At 52.4% G+C, this 15,534-nt stretch overlaps 1 protein-coding gene across 4 annotated transcripts in view; it reads left to right on the top strand.

Annotated features, from left to right (window-relative positions):
- Positions 1-15,534, top strand: part of Arhgap23 (Rho GTPase activating protein 23) — a 91,002-nt gene that overhangs the window by 6,654 nt on the left and 68,814 nt on the right. The window contains exon 1 of one of the 4 annotated variants that reach the window (XM_041664507.1): positions 3,608-3,724. The exons of 2 other annotated variants lie outside the window; for them this stretch is intronic. Coding sequence is in view for 1 of the 2 variants with exons in the window: in XM_041664508.1 (XP_041520442.1) it covers positions 3,991-4,053 (63 nt within the window). In the remaining variant the exon portion in view is untranslated. Of the gene's footprint in view, positions 1-3,607; positions 3,725-3,939; positions 4,054-15,534 lie in introns of those variants that run through there. One more of the 4 variants, XM_041664508.1, reaches the window with a different exon arrangement.

The following is a 15,534-nucleotide window of genomic DNA, read 5'->3' as shown; positions in this document are numbered from 1 at the left end:
GCCCAGGCTATCCTCAAACTCTCTGTCCAGACTACAGTGACTTCTGACTTGTGATCCTCCTGCCTCTGTCTCCCAAATGCTGACATCACAGACATGAGCCACTATGCCTGGCTCAGCCTCCCTGTCCCTCAGGCCTTCTCAGGTACCTGTTCTCATCTGATTTTTCTCATCTTCCCACTCAATCATCAGCCTCGCCCAAGGCTCACCTGGATTGTCAAGTGGCCTGGTCTGCCCTGCCCCACCCCACGCCACCTTCCTGCCCAGTTTCACAGCCTCTCCTTTGTTCTGCCCATATGCATAGTTGCCCCCCCCCCATTGGCTCCCACTGATCTACCAGGAGTCCTTTCTGCCCCATACAATGCCACATGCTTGTGTGTCTCTTCTGCCTGTCCCTAAAAGGCTGCTGTTCCTCCAGGTTCTGTCCTTCATGTCACCCATTCCTTACTCTCTCCAGAGATTCTTCAGTTGCTTCCTATCTCTCCAGATGTCTAGACTCTAGCTCAAGCCTGTCTTCTGAGTAGCGACCAGACCCGTGATTGAAGCGGCCAGCGAATATTTCACTGAGTGTGGATTAAGTGTGGACTCACAGGGCAGTGGTGGTGGTGGCGGCTGCACACACCTTTAATCCAACACTCGGGAGGTAGAGGCAGGTGGATCTCTGTGAGTTTGAGGCCAGCCTGGTCTACAAGAGCTAGTTCCAGGACAGGCGCCAAAACTACAGAGAAACCCTGTCTCGAAAAACCAAACCAAAACAAATCAAAACCACACAAGTATTTAGTTGGTTGAACCCTAGTTTCCTTGTCCATTGAACAAAATAGTAAATTCTATGCATGGCAAGGCCTTCATAACTTTATTTATTTATTTATTTATTTTGATTTTTCGAGACAGGGTTTCTCCGTAGCTTTTGGTTCCTGTCCTGGAACTAGCTCTTGTAGACCAGGCTGGCCTCGAACTCACAGAGATCCGCCTGCCTCTGCCTCCCGAGTGCTGGGATTAAAGGCGTGCGCCACCACCGCCCGGCCCTTCATAACTTTTAATTGAAGCATTATCTCACAATTTGATACCTGACCTGTTTATTCTCCTAGGACCATCCTACATAAACCTTGAAATTGTTCTAGATTCTTCCATTGCCTTGCCCTTCTCCTAGTCCCAAAGCCTTTGACATTTGTTGCTTACCCCACATCCCTAACCTGCTTTTTTACTCTCTTTGGTTCCTGTCCTCACTGTGTGCCTGAGGGAACAAAACACACCACTACCTCATGTTTCTGCCAGGCCAGACCAAAACCTAAGTGCCTGAGCCACAGCTCCTCTCTCACAATGTCTCTCACACCCTCCTATCTCCTTCCTCATCCCTCCACACTTCCTGCCCACACACTACCAGAACCCTCCCTGCCTTTGTCCATGAGGAGCCTGCTCCCCAGCTAGCCTCCCTCCCTGTTCCCCTCATCCAGGTCTGCTCAGCTACAAAGCCCACAGATCCAGACAGAGGCAGCTCTTATAGGCAGTTGTCCTGTTTCTCTAGCCTTCCATGGCTGCTCGGGGGGGTCTCTTCATAGAATCATGGGTTAGGAAAATCAAGACACTGACGGGAAGGAACAGAGCCTGGTTCCTATATCCCCAGGGCCACCTGCCACACCCTTGCAGGTCCCCTCCTTCCTGTGGTGGAACTGAGTCAGCAGCCATGACTGGACTGGTGAAGGGGATCCCCCATGAGGGTCATCATCAACTCAGCGAGAGCATGCTTGTCCCAAACCCACAGTAAGATCCTACAAGGAAAAAAGTGGTTCCTGGGGCAGATGGTAGGCTGTGCAGATAGAGTCACACAGAGGCAGAGGTTGGGGAACCTGGATGACAATAGACAGAGAGAGAGAGAGAGAGAGAGAGAGAGAAAGACAGAGAGTGTGTGTGGTGTGTATGGGGGGTTAGGAGAAGAAGGCCGGAGAGATGGATAGGAATGACTGGCAGGCAAGGGGGGTGCAGGTCAAGGTGCAGGAAGAGGTGGGAGGAGCAGCAGGGTGGGGGACAGTGCACTTTCTGGGAAGTGGGAGGGGGTGGAGGAGGTTCGTGCTGTGCATTGTGGAGGGAGGAATTGGCCTGCCGGTCAGCGTGAGCTCATTTCCTCTTACAACCTCCTGTAGGCTCTGAGGGCATCAGGCTCTGGAAAACGTGAACCAGGGGCACCCCAGGGGCTACCACCCTCCTCCCTGCCCCCACAGCCTCAGCTCAAATCTGCTCTCCTTACGGAGACAACCCTTTGTTCTGGGAGGAAAGAACCCTTGTCCAGAGGGGCAACACGTCTTGCGACACTGGAGCGACAGGCAGAAGGGGCAGGAACTGGTACTCTGTTGAAATGGAGAAGATCCAGGCGTTGTGACATGACAGACAATTAGGGCTGTTTTAGGAGAAAGGGGTAATTCTGGCTAGGCCATTACGGGAGAATCCTTTTGAGTGCCTATCAGTGGCCTTCCGGCTGTCTTTGCCACAGCCTGAGGGGTGGGCTTGGCGACTTGGGTCTGTCCTGGTGGTGGTAGTGGTAAAGTGAACATTCTTATGAGGTCTCCTGGCTCAGGGAGGGTGTCTTTGGAGGATACTTATGCTTTCTGCTTTGCCTGCCTTCCCTGAAATCAATGACTATTTCTTGGGGATATCTGCTTTTTTCCTACCTCATAATCTGGGGAAAGGAACATAGAAGCCTTTAAAATTGCAAGGAGCCAGACATGGTGGCTCTTGATCATTATCCCAGGATAATAATACTCGGGAAACTGAGGGATATGGTTCAATGCCACTCTGCAGTCCCCTGTCTTAAAAATATCAAACCAAGTCATACCAGAGAAAACCCAAAACAGGGCCTTTTCATCCCAGCACTCAGAGGGCCCGAGGCAGGTGGATTTCTGTGAGCTAGAGATCAGCCTGGTTTACATAGGGAGTTCCAGGCGGGTCGAATCTACATATTCTATAAAAGAAGAAAGAGAAAGACCCGCAAACAAAAATCCTGTAAGAAGGCTCAGAAAGAGGCCAATATAGACTGGAGGAAGAGGACAGATGAGATTTAGGTAGAAAAAGAACTTCCCAGCTCAGTGAAGGCCAGAGGTACTGGTTCTCACTGGATCTTGTGGGGGCCTGTGAGCTGGGGGAACAGGGTGGGATTCCGTTGGAGGACTGGGAAGTAAGTGGCTGGCTCAGGCCAGGAGTATCTCTTTAGGCCTAGCTTGCAGTGGAGCAGGAAGGGTAGCTGGGAGGTGGGAGTGTCCCCTAGGATGGCTGCCTTGGCAGAGACCATCCTTGCAGGACCAGAGGTCTGGGACACAGCGCTGCGGTGGGCACCTAGTGCCCGAGACGTCTGTCAGAATTCCCTTCCAGTCCTGACTCTGCTGCCACGTGGTACCATCCCCTCTTCCTGGGAGGGGTCTTTTCCAAATGGAGGGGGGACCCACACCTCACACCACTAATGTGTCTCAACTTCTATGAGACCCTAAGGGTCTCCGCCCCAAGCTTTGTCCGTCTTTCCCAGTATGAGATGAGGTCGTTTCATTCTGTCTCCACCACTCACAGCTTTCTGGACCTCGGGGTCCGTTTCTGTCCCTCTCTAGCTGCCTTTCCTTGTGCTGTTACTGAGTTCAGTGCCCGCATCCTCTTTCTGTGCTCACCGTTCAACATCTGTCTGGGCCGATCCCGTGCAGGCCCTCTCTCCAGAAGCTTCCCTGAGACCTTGTCTCTGGACCAGGTTTGTTTCTGACCCTTGGCTCCATGGTCCGTGTACATCCCTGTTTTGCTTTCCTTTACTTTTCTGCTCAGCATGTGGAAAGGCCACTGGCTGCGCCTGTTCTGAAGCGTGGCTTGTGGGGCGGGGCGGGAGTGGGTGGGCGGAGACACACAGAGCCCGCCCCCTCTGGCCCCGCCCCTCTGCTCCCGGTCCCCACCCTCCCGCCCCCTGGGCCCCGGCCGGTGCCCCCAACCGTGCCCTGGCCGCAAAGCCTCCACTGCGGCCCGATGAATGGAGTCGCTTTCTGCCTGGTCGGGATCCCGCCGCGTCCGGAACCCCGGCCATCCCAGGTGAGGGCTCAGGACCCGGGCCAGTTGGGGCGGGACCAGGGGCAACGTCCGGGCTGGGGTCACTGCGCCGCCGTCGATGGGCACCGCTGCGGGAGCTTGGTGTCCCGCTGGGGAGCGGCAGGAGGGACAGCTGCGTTAGGCTGGGGCTAGAAGAGGGCCGTCGCTCAGGGGCCCCGACGAGCCCGGGACTACCGGGCCGGGGCCACCCAGTCGGTGGTGGTGCCAGGCCCTGGGCGGCCGGGCAGCGGGGGTGGGAGGCCCGCGCGCCTTTTGTCCGGGATTTTCAGGCGGGGCGCCCGCCGCCGTTTCCTCTGCCCGAGTTTTCGTTTTCCGTTGGCGAGGCCCCCCGCACAGCTGGAGCCACAGGGCGTGGGGGGGAGGGGTTCTGGGCGGGACGTCCTCGGCTGGCCCCCTCCGGCTGGGACTGCGTTGTGGGCTGCTGGGCTCGGGACTGGGACCCCAGCCCTGCCCGGCCCTCCCTTCTGCCCGCTCCGGCTGTGGGTGGGTCCGGGAGCAGGGTGCCAGGGGCATTACTCAGCGCTGGGCTGCTTTGCTTGGGTTCTTTCATCTGCCAGCTGCTGAGGCTGGGGAGGGGCCCTCACCTTCCCAACAGGGTCAGTCCCCTGCCTTGGAGTCTGGCTGCCGGTTCCGTGCGTGCGTTCACCCCCACCCTTCTCCTCCAGCTCGCAGTGGCAGTGCAAACCGAAGGACTGAACACTGCCTGGTCAGTAGTTTTCCTGAATTTGGAAAAGACATCCCTGGGGTCCAGTTTGAGGGTCAAGGCTAGAACTGAGCTTCACCCTCCTTTGACACTCCAGCGGGCTCCTGTCATCGGGGTGTTGGTCCCGCGGGCATGTACTTTGCAAACTCTTTAGGAGACTCTGATGTCTGAACTGGACGCGTTACATTTTCCCTCAGTCGGCTTCTCTGGCTTCTCTACCCCTCCCTTCAGCCAAAGTGTGTTTCCTAATTATAAACTTGAAATTCAGGATGGACGGGGGGAGGGGGGGCGACGGGAGTTGAGGCCATTAGGCTTGAGGCTTTCGGATCCCCCCCCCTCCGCCACACACACACACACACACACACAAACTGCAGGTACTTCATCCCTGACCCCTACTGCCTCCACCCATATCCCCCTGTGGGCTACTAGTGGGTAGCCTTTGATCCCGTGTGGTTCTCCCCTCTGCCAGGGCAACAGCCCCATTTTCCAAAGTGGCCAGCGCTGACTGCAGGAGATTTGAATCTCCATTGCAGAACCATTCATTTGGCCTGCAAACTTGGCCCAAAGGCCCCCAGCCTTGGTCCAGGCTTTCTCCCATTGCCCAGATGTGGTTGGATCCACCCCCAGAGGGCTGGGAACTCCAAGGCCCTGTGTCCTAGGCCCTACCTTCCCCTTTCAAGGAGAACAGTGGATTCCCTCCCTGCAATGCTAGACTCCCAGGTCCCAAAGCCCTCTGGTACTGTGTAGTAAAAGTGTTAGTGCCTGTTTTATTTTTTGTTTTGTCCAGACAGGGTCTCCCTCTGTGGGTCTGGCTGTCCTGGAACTTGCTCTGTAGCCCAGGTTGACCTGGAACTCAGAGATTCATCCACTTGTCTGTGCCTCCGGAGCGCTGGGGTTAGAGGTGTGTGTTAGTGATTATTTTCAGAGAAGGTCTGGCCTAAAGGTATGGAGGCATTGCTGGGCTGGCAGCTGAGTTCCGGTGGTGGTTAGGGCATGGAATAAAGCTTGGGGGTGGGTTACTAGGAAGAAAGCTTGTGTATTGCTGGGGTGGGGCAGCACTGTCGTGTGGTTCCCAGCTGAAGCTGAGGGAACTGGACCTGGGGAAAAACCCTTTTGTGTGGGTTGTGTGGATGAGGCCTGCTGTGTCCTCTCAGGGCAACCCTGAACTCAGGACAAAAGGATGCAGTGATTTGGCATAGTTGGGAGTAGGAGTGAGGGAGGGTGTGGAATTACAAAGCAGGGCAGTGTGGGAGTGGGCAGTGGGTTGCTTCATCTCTCATTGCAAAGATACTTTGACCCCCCCCCTCCCCTTTCTTTGTGGCTGAAGAGAGAGCAGTGGGAGCTGGGGACTGAACTCTTAATACTCTTTTGGTTGTGAGCCTAGCCTTCAACAGCTGAACCATGTCTCCAGCCCTACTTTGAAACTTCTTGTGTAGGGTTAAAAGGCAAACTACAGCTGGGTGTGGTAGCTCATGCCTTTAATCCTAGCACTCAGGAGGCAGAGGCAGGCGGATCTCTGTGAGTTCAAGACCAGCCTATTCTACAAAGCAGATACCAGGACACACAGAGAAACCCTGTCTCAAAAAAACCACACACACAAATAATGATGATAATAATAATAGTATAAAAGATAGACTACAGAGCAGATGACTGGACTGTGTTGGGGTGAGAGATTGGGGCTAGTTATTTAGAAGAACTCCCAGGGACAGGTTTGTGAGCTGCAGCACCCCAGAGCAGGCTGGAACATGGTACAGGGATATAGCTTTCAGTAGGTGGACTCCTGTGATGCTGGGTTCTAATGCAGATAGCCAGAGAGATCCAGAGAACATGCAAATATATTTAAATGAGCATATACATTAGTGCTAGAGATTTATATATATTTTTTTATCTAGAATCTCTTGCTATGTAGCCCAGGTTGACTTCGTCTATCTCAGCATCCTGGGTGATAGCTAAGATTGTTAGCAGTTCCTCTGGGTCAGGATTTATATAGCTCATTCTTTTAATTGTTACAGTATCACATCGAGGTTAGTACTGTCATTGTCCCATCTTACAGTTGAGGACACTGAGGCAGAGTGATCTAATGGTGTGACCAAAGCTACATTGTTTGTAAAGATGGCTCAGAGGTTAAGAGCACTGGCTGCTCTCCCAAAGGTCCTGAGTTCAATTCCCAGCAACCACATGGTGCCTCAGAACAAATTATAATGAGATTTCTTGCCATCTACTGGCATGCAGGCAGAACACTGTATATGTAATAAACAAATCTTTAAAAAGATCTTATTTATTTATTTGTTTAAAGAGAGAGAGAACAAGAATTGAGAGGAAGGGGCCACCGGGTTCTAGAGTCATGGCTGGTCCTCACTGTCCAGTCACCACTCTTTTTTGAATCTGTGCCCATTTAGTAGCGTCCACATCAAATCCTCCTTCTGCTGAATTGGAGCTTGCTTGCTTGTCCTTGCTGGTCATCAGGATGGCGCAGCCTCAGGTGTCCCTCAGTGTTTGTGGGTGGGGCATCCATTCCTTGCTCTTCGGTTTCCCTCCCCCCCAGGCTGGCCCCAGCACTGCAGGCCTGGGACAGTCCTCTGGCTGGCATTCTCCCCTTCGTCTAGTGGTCTTGGTCCCGCTCTGCTGGCTGCAGGGGTTCAGAGGTGAGGGATTGGCTTGATCAGGGATTTAGACAAAGCCTGGTCTCCATTATCCTGCTCTGCCACCCGGACTCTGCCATGAATAGGGCCTGTGGGAGTTGGCACTGCCTCTCCCCATGCTCACCCCCCCAAACAACCCGCCTTCAGATCTAGGCCCCTGTTTCTCATGAAATGATGCCAGTGTGTCAGCAGGGCAGTGCTAGGCTGTACCGGGAGAGTGTCTTCTCCACCATCTCAGGGAGACATCAGCCCAGATGGTCTTGGCTTTGGGCATGGGTAGAGTTAGAGCCCTTGGGAGGAGGGCTATTCAGTACCTGTCAGAGTGGTCAAAACCAAAGTGCCCATCTTGTTCAACATCTCACGCTAAAGAGGAGAAGGATGCCCGAATGTGTCATGCTGCTCAGACTGTGAATGGCAGATGAGGATTTAGGCCCTCTGAGCCCCAAGCTCTCAGGGGTTCTGTCCTTGATGCTGTGTTCCCCCTCCCCATCCCACCAGCCTCTGGGACTGAGTCCTGGGGGTGTGACAGGGATGAGTGGACAATGTGTCTTGTTCATCTGTGTCCCCAGTGCCCTGCACAGTGCCTGGCACAGGGCAGCCCTCCATAAATGTTTGTGGAGTGCAAGCCAGAAGCCTCCCCCACTGGTCTCCCAGTGTGACCAGGGCCTAACTCTCTCCCTGGCATTGAGATGGGAGGCTCGTTAGTCTCCCTGTCAGACTAGAGTTATTCAAAGACAAGAGAATAATATCAAATCTCTCCATGGTGTTTAATGCTGGGCAGGTATGTTATTGCTGTCCTTAATGCTGGGCAGGTGTGTTATTGCTGTCCCAGCTGACAGAGATTCCATGACTTCCTGCGGTCACACGCGTGAGTGACAGAGCTAAGGAACTGACTGTGCTCTTAACCTCATTCCAATGGCCTAAAGGTGTCAAGCTTGTTACCACACAGTCTGGCAGCTAGCCAGAGCTCGGAGAATATTTGTTGCCTGGCTGACTGACTAACTGGATTCATGGATGCTGAGACAGTGTGTGACAAACCCACAGAATTCTAGGACCTATCCTTTGCATGGAGGTGGGGTCAGGGTCTCAGGAAGACAACCTGACAGTAGTGCTGTGTTGTCTGAACCCAGTGCCTGAGCTAAGCCTAGGGAGGAAGGGAAAAGTCTCTGACCGCTTCCTGTCACTACTGCCTTCCAAGGCTACCAGGTGCCACTGCTGCCAAAGCTCCTGGCTTCTCTTGCTTTCATTTGGCTCTTCATTTCCCAGAGTTCTGAGGGAAAGGTGCTGAGAAACAGGCAGATGAGAAAGGTCTCTGGTAGCCCTGAGGAGGTGAGCTCAGGCAGCAGGAAGTTTGTTTTTGTCAAGTTGGACAGTGGTCTGAGTGTGTCTGGAACCTGGCCTGTATTAGATGTTAACTTTTTATTTTATACTATGCTTTCATTTTTAGTGCTCAGGATTGATACCAGGGTGCGCTGCCTACGTGCTATATGTCCTGCCCATTACTATCTTTTTTTTTTTTTTTTTTTTTTGGTTTCTCGAGACAGAGTTTCCTCTGTAGCCTTGAGGCCTGTCTTGGAACTAGCTCTGTTTGAGGCTGGCCTCAAACTCACAGAGATCCGCCTGCCTCTGCCTCCTAAATATTGGGATTAAAGGCGTGCACCACTACTGTCGACACTTTTTCTTTTCTTTTCTTTTTTTATTTATTTTTTATTTTTTTTTTTGGTTTTTCGAGACAGGGTTTCTCTGTGGCTTTGGAGCCTGTCCTTCCTGGAACTAGCTCTGTAGACCAGGCTGGTCTCGAACTCACAGAGATCCGCCTACCTCTGCCTCCCGAGTGCTGGGATTAAAGGCGTGCGCCACCATCGCCCGGCTGTTTTTTTTATTTTTGAGACAGGGTTTCCCTGTAGTTTTTGGTTCCTGTGTCCTGGAACTAGGTCTTGTAAACCAGGCTGGCCTCGAACTCACAGAGATCCGCCTGCCTCTGCCTCCCTAGTGCTGGGATTAAAGGCGTGCGCCACCACCGCCCGGCCTGGCACTTTTTTTAAAAACAAATTCCTTTTATTCTTTTCTGTGTATGGTGTTTTGCCTGCATCTGTGTCTGTGCACCTCATTTGGACCTGGTGCCTTCAGAGGTCAGAAGACAGTGTCAGATCCTCTGGAACTGGAATTATGGACGCTTGTGAATCAAACCCAGGTCCTTGGGAAGAGCAGCTGGTACTCTGAACTACTAAACCATGTCTCTAGCCCCTTTACTTTTTATTTTAAGACAGAATCTTGCTACGTTAAGGAGGCTGACCTTGAGTTCACTCTGTAGCCAGATCAGACCTTAAAAGTCCATCCTTGTGCGCTAGCCCTGGGATTATAGTCCTCTATCACCCAGCCTGGCTGTTATCAACCATTTATCTCTCAAGCAACAGGTGTTGGATTTCCAGGCCACATCTGTCCTAAACCTTGGGCCCAGGGACATCTCCCGCTTCCTTTGACCCTCACATACCTGGGCTGCTGGGTCACCCTTCCTTTCTGTTCTTCTTTTCCTGGTCTGAATTAGCACTAGTCAGTCAGACCCGCGGGCTACAGCTTCATCTGCTCACAGGGACCTGCGCACTGGGAGATATTTGGCGTTCTACCTTCTGACCCAGCAGACCGGCCCTGGGAGATGAGGGCCTGGGACCTGGGCCTGGGCCTGGGCCTGGGATGCCCCTATAGGCTCTTGGGAGCCTGGAACACCCTGTAGTTGAGTGTATGGGTCGGGCCTTACTCTTCCTAGCTCCCATTTTAACTCTACCCCATCTTTACTGTGTGGCTTTGGACACTAGCCTCCATTTTCTCTTTCATGTGGACTTGAGGCTTCACTGTGAAGCTTATATGAGCTAGGCACACACTTTGTGACTGAGCCAAACCCTAGCTCTTGACCTCCATTCTTACCTCAGGTATAATCCACCAGCCTTACTGAGAGGCCCGAGTGAGGGGAGCCAGGCCGGTCTCTATTGGCAGCAGCCGTTGTCAGGCAGATAGTGATTCAAGCCCTGGTGATGGGAGGCAGGAGGCTTGCCACCAGTTCAGAGTCAACGCTGGCTGGTTACACTGTGAATTCCAGAGCAGACCGGGCTATAGGGTGAGACCCCAAGCAAAGGAGCTGAGATGGTAGAGCGCTTGCCTAGCAAGCACAGGCCCTGGGTTCGATCCCTAGCACTGCACTGATCAGCCGTGGTGGCCTAGGCATGTAATTGCAGCACCTGGGAGGTGGGAGCAAGAGGATCAGAAATTCAAGATCATCCTTAGCTATATGATGCATTTGAGGTTATCCTGGGCTACATAAGACACCATCATTACCAAACAAAGCAAGCACTTCTGGTCAGAGTTATCTGAAGAGGAAGTGAGCTTCTGTGGAAGTAGTGAGGTCTCCATCTCTGGAGGTATCCAAGCCCTGGTGAACAGTGATGCGGACTAGTGATAATTCTGGCATTGAGGTAAAGGTCAGCCCAGAACGCCCTGGGGGCCCTGCTTGGAGATCTATGTTGTGTTAGTTTTAAAGGAACTGTTTCCTGGACTCAGGCACACTGGAGACTAAGACGGGGGCCAAGATGCCTGGTCAGAAGAAGAATTAAAGGCTGCCACTGTGATTGTGGCTAAGTGGCTCCACAGAGGCCAGGTATCCCTAACAGACTGCCTGGAAGTCACCTGTAAGGCCTGGTATGAGTGTGAAGTGGGCTGGAGAAGGCAGGAGGCCCCTGCAGAGCCAGAAAGACTGGGTGACCAAGGAGCAGGGAGGAACCTGGGCCACTGGTCCTGGAGGCTACCTGATCATCCTGGGTTTGAGTACCAAGGAAGGGGGAGAGTTCCCTGCTCCACCAACACAGCCTCTCTGTAGCAGGGGCCTCAGCTGCTCTCTAAGCAAGAGGCTGGCCTGCAGGAGTGGAACTGGGGAAAGAAAGCCTTATGCCCAGTGCTTTTGGGGGCGTCTGGGGGCCAGGGAAAACAGTGGAGCCTTTGTCGACAGCTGCCAGGAATCTGGCGGAGGAGACGGCCCTGGGTCTGGCTGGGTTCTCTACAGACTGTCCCCTTTGAAGTGACCCTTTCAAAGCTCAGCCTGTATCCCTGGGAAGAGAGAGAGCTTGGACAGAGAGAGACTGGGCAAAGGGCTTGCTGGCCTCTGTGTCATGGACATAGGGCAGGAAGCCTGTGGGCCCCAGGAATGTGGTGGGCTGGGGGACATGTAGGAGCCATGTGGGAAGACAAGAACTAGGGGTCCAGTGACAAGCAGGGGTGTTGGTTCGGGGAAGGGCAGAGTTCCTTGTAGGGGTTGCCCGGCTTCTTTCAATCAGCAGTCTGATTCTATCTACACTGGGTTCCCAATCCAGCTCTGTCTTCTTCCTTGTTAATTCCTGCCACTGATGTGAGAACCACTTGGGAGACCAGGGTGGGAGTGCAGGACCTGGAGCACATGGAGAGGTGGAGTGGGGATCTGGGCCACAGGGATCCCTCCCCCCACCCTCCATCCTGCTCCTTAGAGCCTCTAGAAGGCTGAAGGACCCTCACCACTGAGCAGAGACCCCCACCACTAAGCAGAAACCCCCATCTCTGAGCAGAGACCCCCACCTCTGGGCAGAGAGACCCCCACCTCTGAGCGAAGACCCCCACCTCTGAACGGTGACCCCCACCTCTGGGCAGAACCCCCTGTGCTTCACCAGCATTCTCATCAATGAGGGATCAGTTGTGGTTCTGTGCAGTGGAGGGCAGAAGGGAGGAGAGGAACAGCCAGTTAGAGAAGGTAGCCTTTCCTGTCTCATCTTTCCTTTAGGGAAATTGAGGCCTAAAGAAAAGGCAGGGTAAGAAGACTAGAGGCAGAGAGGGAGATAGAACTAACAAGAACCGGTCTGGTGACACAGGAGGCTGAGGCCGGAAGGATCACAAATTCAAGGCCTACCTGGGCAACCTTCTTGAGACGTTGTCTTAAAATTAAAACGAAAGCTAAAAGGGCTAGCTAAGCGACAGATGCTTGCCTAGTGCACAAAACCCTGAGTTCAGTCAGTGCAGAGCTGCACAAACTGGGTGTGATCGTGCATGCCTGGATCCCAGAACCCAGGAGCTAGATGCAGGAGACTGGAGTTCAGTACTATCCTCGGCTCCATCTCTGTGAGGCCTCAAACTCACAGACATCTGCTTCGAGTGCTGGATTCAAGGCTTGTGCCATCGTGCCTGGTTTAACTTAAAAAAGAAAAAAGAAAGAATGAAAAAGAGTGGAAGAGAGAAGATGCCATCCAGGTAAAGGAGCAGAGTTCTCAACTGGGTAAACGGCGCTCTGAGTGTTGGATAGAGCAGTGGGCAGGGGACCCCATCCAGCCAGGTAAGCTCCCTGCCCCACCCTGATGCTATGCCACCTCTCCTTGCACACTGACTCTACCCACAGGAGGCATAGTGATAGCTCATCAAGGGACTGGAGTACATGCAGAGAACCCACCAGGTCACAGTGCCTAGTAACCTGTCAGGGTTAGACGGTGTAAGCTTGCCATGATGGTCACACACTGAAACTGCCCCGTGACGCAGTTCTGAAAGTGTCATCAGTGGCATGAACTGTCCTCACTTGGACTTGAGGAGTCTTCTGGAGGTGTGGTCTCGGGTTCCTCTCCCAGAGGGGATGGGGCCCTCTTTGTTGCTCCCTTATCTCAAGCTGGCATCTACACGGCTGAGCTCTCATTAGCTCTAATGAGACCTTGGCCCTGGGCCCCTGTGCCTTGTTGCACCTGGGGGAGTTGTGGGGACAGCTGAGGGTGAGCAGGTGTACAAGAGGGGAGCAATGGGGTTGGTCACCCAGGCTGGTGAGAGAGTCACTTCCCTTCCTCTCCTGCAGCCTTTGCCTTCTTCATTGGAACCCAGAGGCCCAGGTCCCTCAGTGCTAGGGCTTATCTGAGGGACCGGGCATGGCCTGGGACTGCCAAGGACATTCCCAGGCATGGCTGGCATGGTACTCCTCTTGCCCTCCCCCCATGACTACAGCCTGGGGCGGCATAGGAGGCTCAATACTTGGGAAAAATTGGGCAGTGGCCAGATCTTCAAGCAAACCAGCTTTCATTTTGTGGGTGATCATTACTGGTAAGCACCAGGGCTCCACACAGCCCTGCCCTCAAGGGGTTCCTTGTCTGCTTTTTCTATTGCCCAAAAGCCAGACAAAATGACTCCACTAAAATTTTATAAACATGGCTTGTGAGATTCCCATCTCCATTACCTGCCAGTCTGGAATTTTCCCACGCCCCCCATGCCTAAAACCCCAGTGTTAAAGAAGACCCTGGCAGACCAAAGGCACAGTGTGAAGCAGACCCAGAAAGGGGGACTAAAGGCAAGGTGGGTGACATACACTCGTTACCAATTTAGAAAGGCCCATTTTTCAGTTTGGATCCTGGGTGACTTTGCGTGGTAGTGTTTTTATTTATTTACTTATTCATCCTTTTGGCAGAGTCTGTGTAGCCTCTTGAGCGCTGGGTTGGGTGCTGGGGTCACAGATCATTACCCTCACAGGAGCTCACTTTTGAATCTGCAAAAATCCAGGCACCTCATAGTGGCCCTTGAACATCTGCCTTTTTTTTTTTTCTTTCGAGACAGGGTTTCTCTGTAGCTTTGGAGTATGTCTTGGAACTTGCTCTGTAAACCAGGTTGGCCTCAAACTCACAGAGATCCACCCGTCTCTGCCTCCTGAGTGCTAGGATTAAAGGCGTGCACCACCACTGCCTGGCTGAACATCCATCTTTAGTGTTTTTATTGCTTTAAAAATATTTATTTATGTATGTATTTATTTATTGAGATAGGGTTTTTCTGTGTCTCCCTGGCTGTCCTGGAGTCACTCTGTAGACCAGGCTGACCTCAGACTCACAGGGATCCACCTGCCTCTGCCTCCCATTGCTGGGATTAAAGGCATGATCAGTAGTAGTTCATATCTTTAATCCCAGCATTTGGAGGCAGAGGCAGGTGGATCTTTGTGAATTCAAGGGTAGTTTGATCTACATAGAGAGGTCCAGGTCAGCCAGAGCTGCATGGTGAGACCTTGTCTCAAAACAAAACAAAACAAAACAAAACAAAAAAGATGAAAACAGTTGCTGTTAAGGTTGCCACGGGACTTACTTAAAACCGGTTTGTGATGAGACTAACTTGATTTTGCTCATCTCATTCCAAACCTGTGGTTAAGATGAAGGGCCTTTTGGGAGGCAGAGGCAGGCGGATCTCTGTGAGTTCGAGACCAGCCTCGTCTACAAGAGCTAGTTCCAGGGGGCTGGAGAGATGGCTCAGAGGTTAAGAGCATTGCCTGCTCTTCCAAAGGTCCTGAGTTCAATTCCCAGCAACCACATGGTGGCTCACAACCATCTGTAATGAGGTCTTGTGCCCTCTTCTGGCCTTTGGGCATACAGACAGAATATTGTATACATAATAAACAAACAAACAAACAAACAAATAAATAAATAAAAAAGAGCTAGTTCCAGGACAGGAACTAAAAAGCTATGGAGAAAGCCTGTCTCAAAAATTAAAAAAAAAAAAAAAGATGAAGGGCCTTTCCACCGAGCTGTAGCTCCAGCTCCTAAGCTGAGCAATCTTTTCTTTTCCTCCTCTTCGTCTTGTGTGTGTGTGTGTGTGTGTGTGTGCACATATAGACATGGGTGTGTCTTCCTTCCCCTTCTCCCTCTCCCCTCCCCTTGTGTTACATATATGTGATATATATGCATGTGTGTGTGATGTATTTACACATGTAGATGTGGGTGTGTGTTCTCCCCTTCTTCCCTTCCTCCTCCCCCTCTTCTTCCTTTCTGTGTGTTTCATATGTATGATGTATGTGTGTGTGTATGTGTGTGGTGTGTCCTCCCCTCCTCTCCCTTCCTGTGTGTTACAGATGCATGATCTATATACATGTAGATACAAGTGAGTGTCTTCCTTTCCTCTGTTCTCCCCCTGCTCCTCTCTTCCTTCTTCCTGGATGTGTGATCTACATGCATGTGTGTGTGTGTGTGTGTGTGTTTGCGGCGTGTCCTCCCCTTCTTTCCTGTGAGTTACATATGTGTGATCTATATGCATATGTGGGGTGCTCCTAAGGAGGCCAGAGGAAACCATGTTGTCCTGCTCCATCACTTTCTC

Source organism: Microtus oregoni, unplaced genomic scaffold, assembly GCF_018167655.1.
Source record: "Microtus oregoni isolate MIOR12 unplaced genomic scaffold, Mior012 000015F_ref0000493, whole genome shotgun sequence".
NCBI lineage: Eukaryota > Metazoa > Chordata > Mammalia > Rodentia > Cricetidae > Microtus > Microtus oregoni.
The sequence above is the reverse complement of the archived record's forward strand: the minus strand, read 5'-3'. Positions and strand labels throughout refer to the sequence as shown.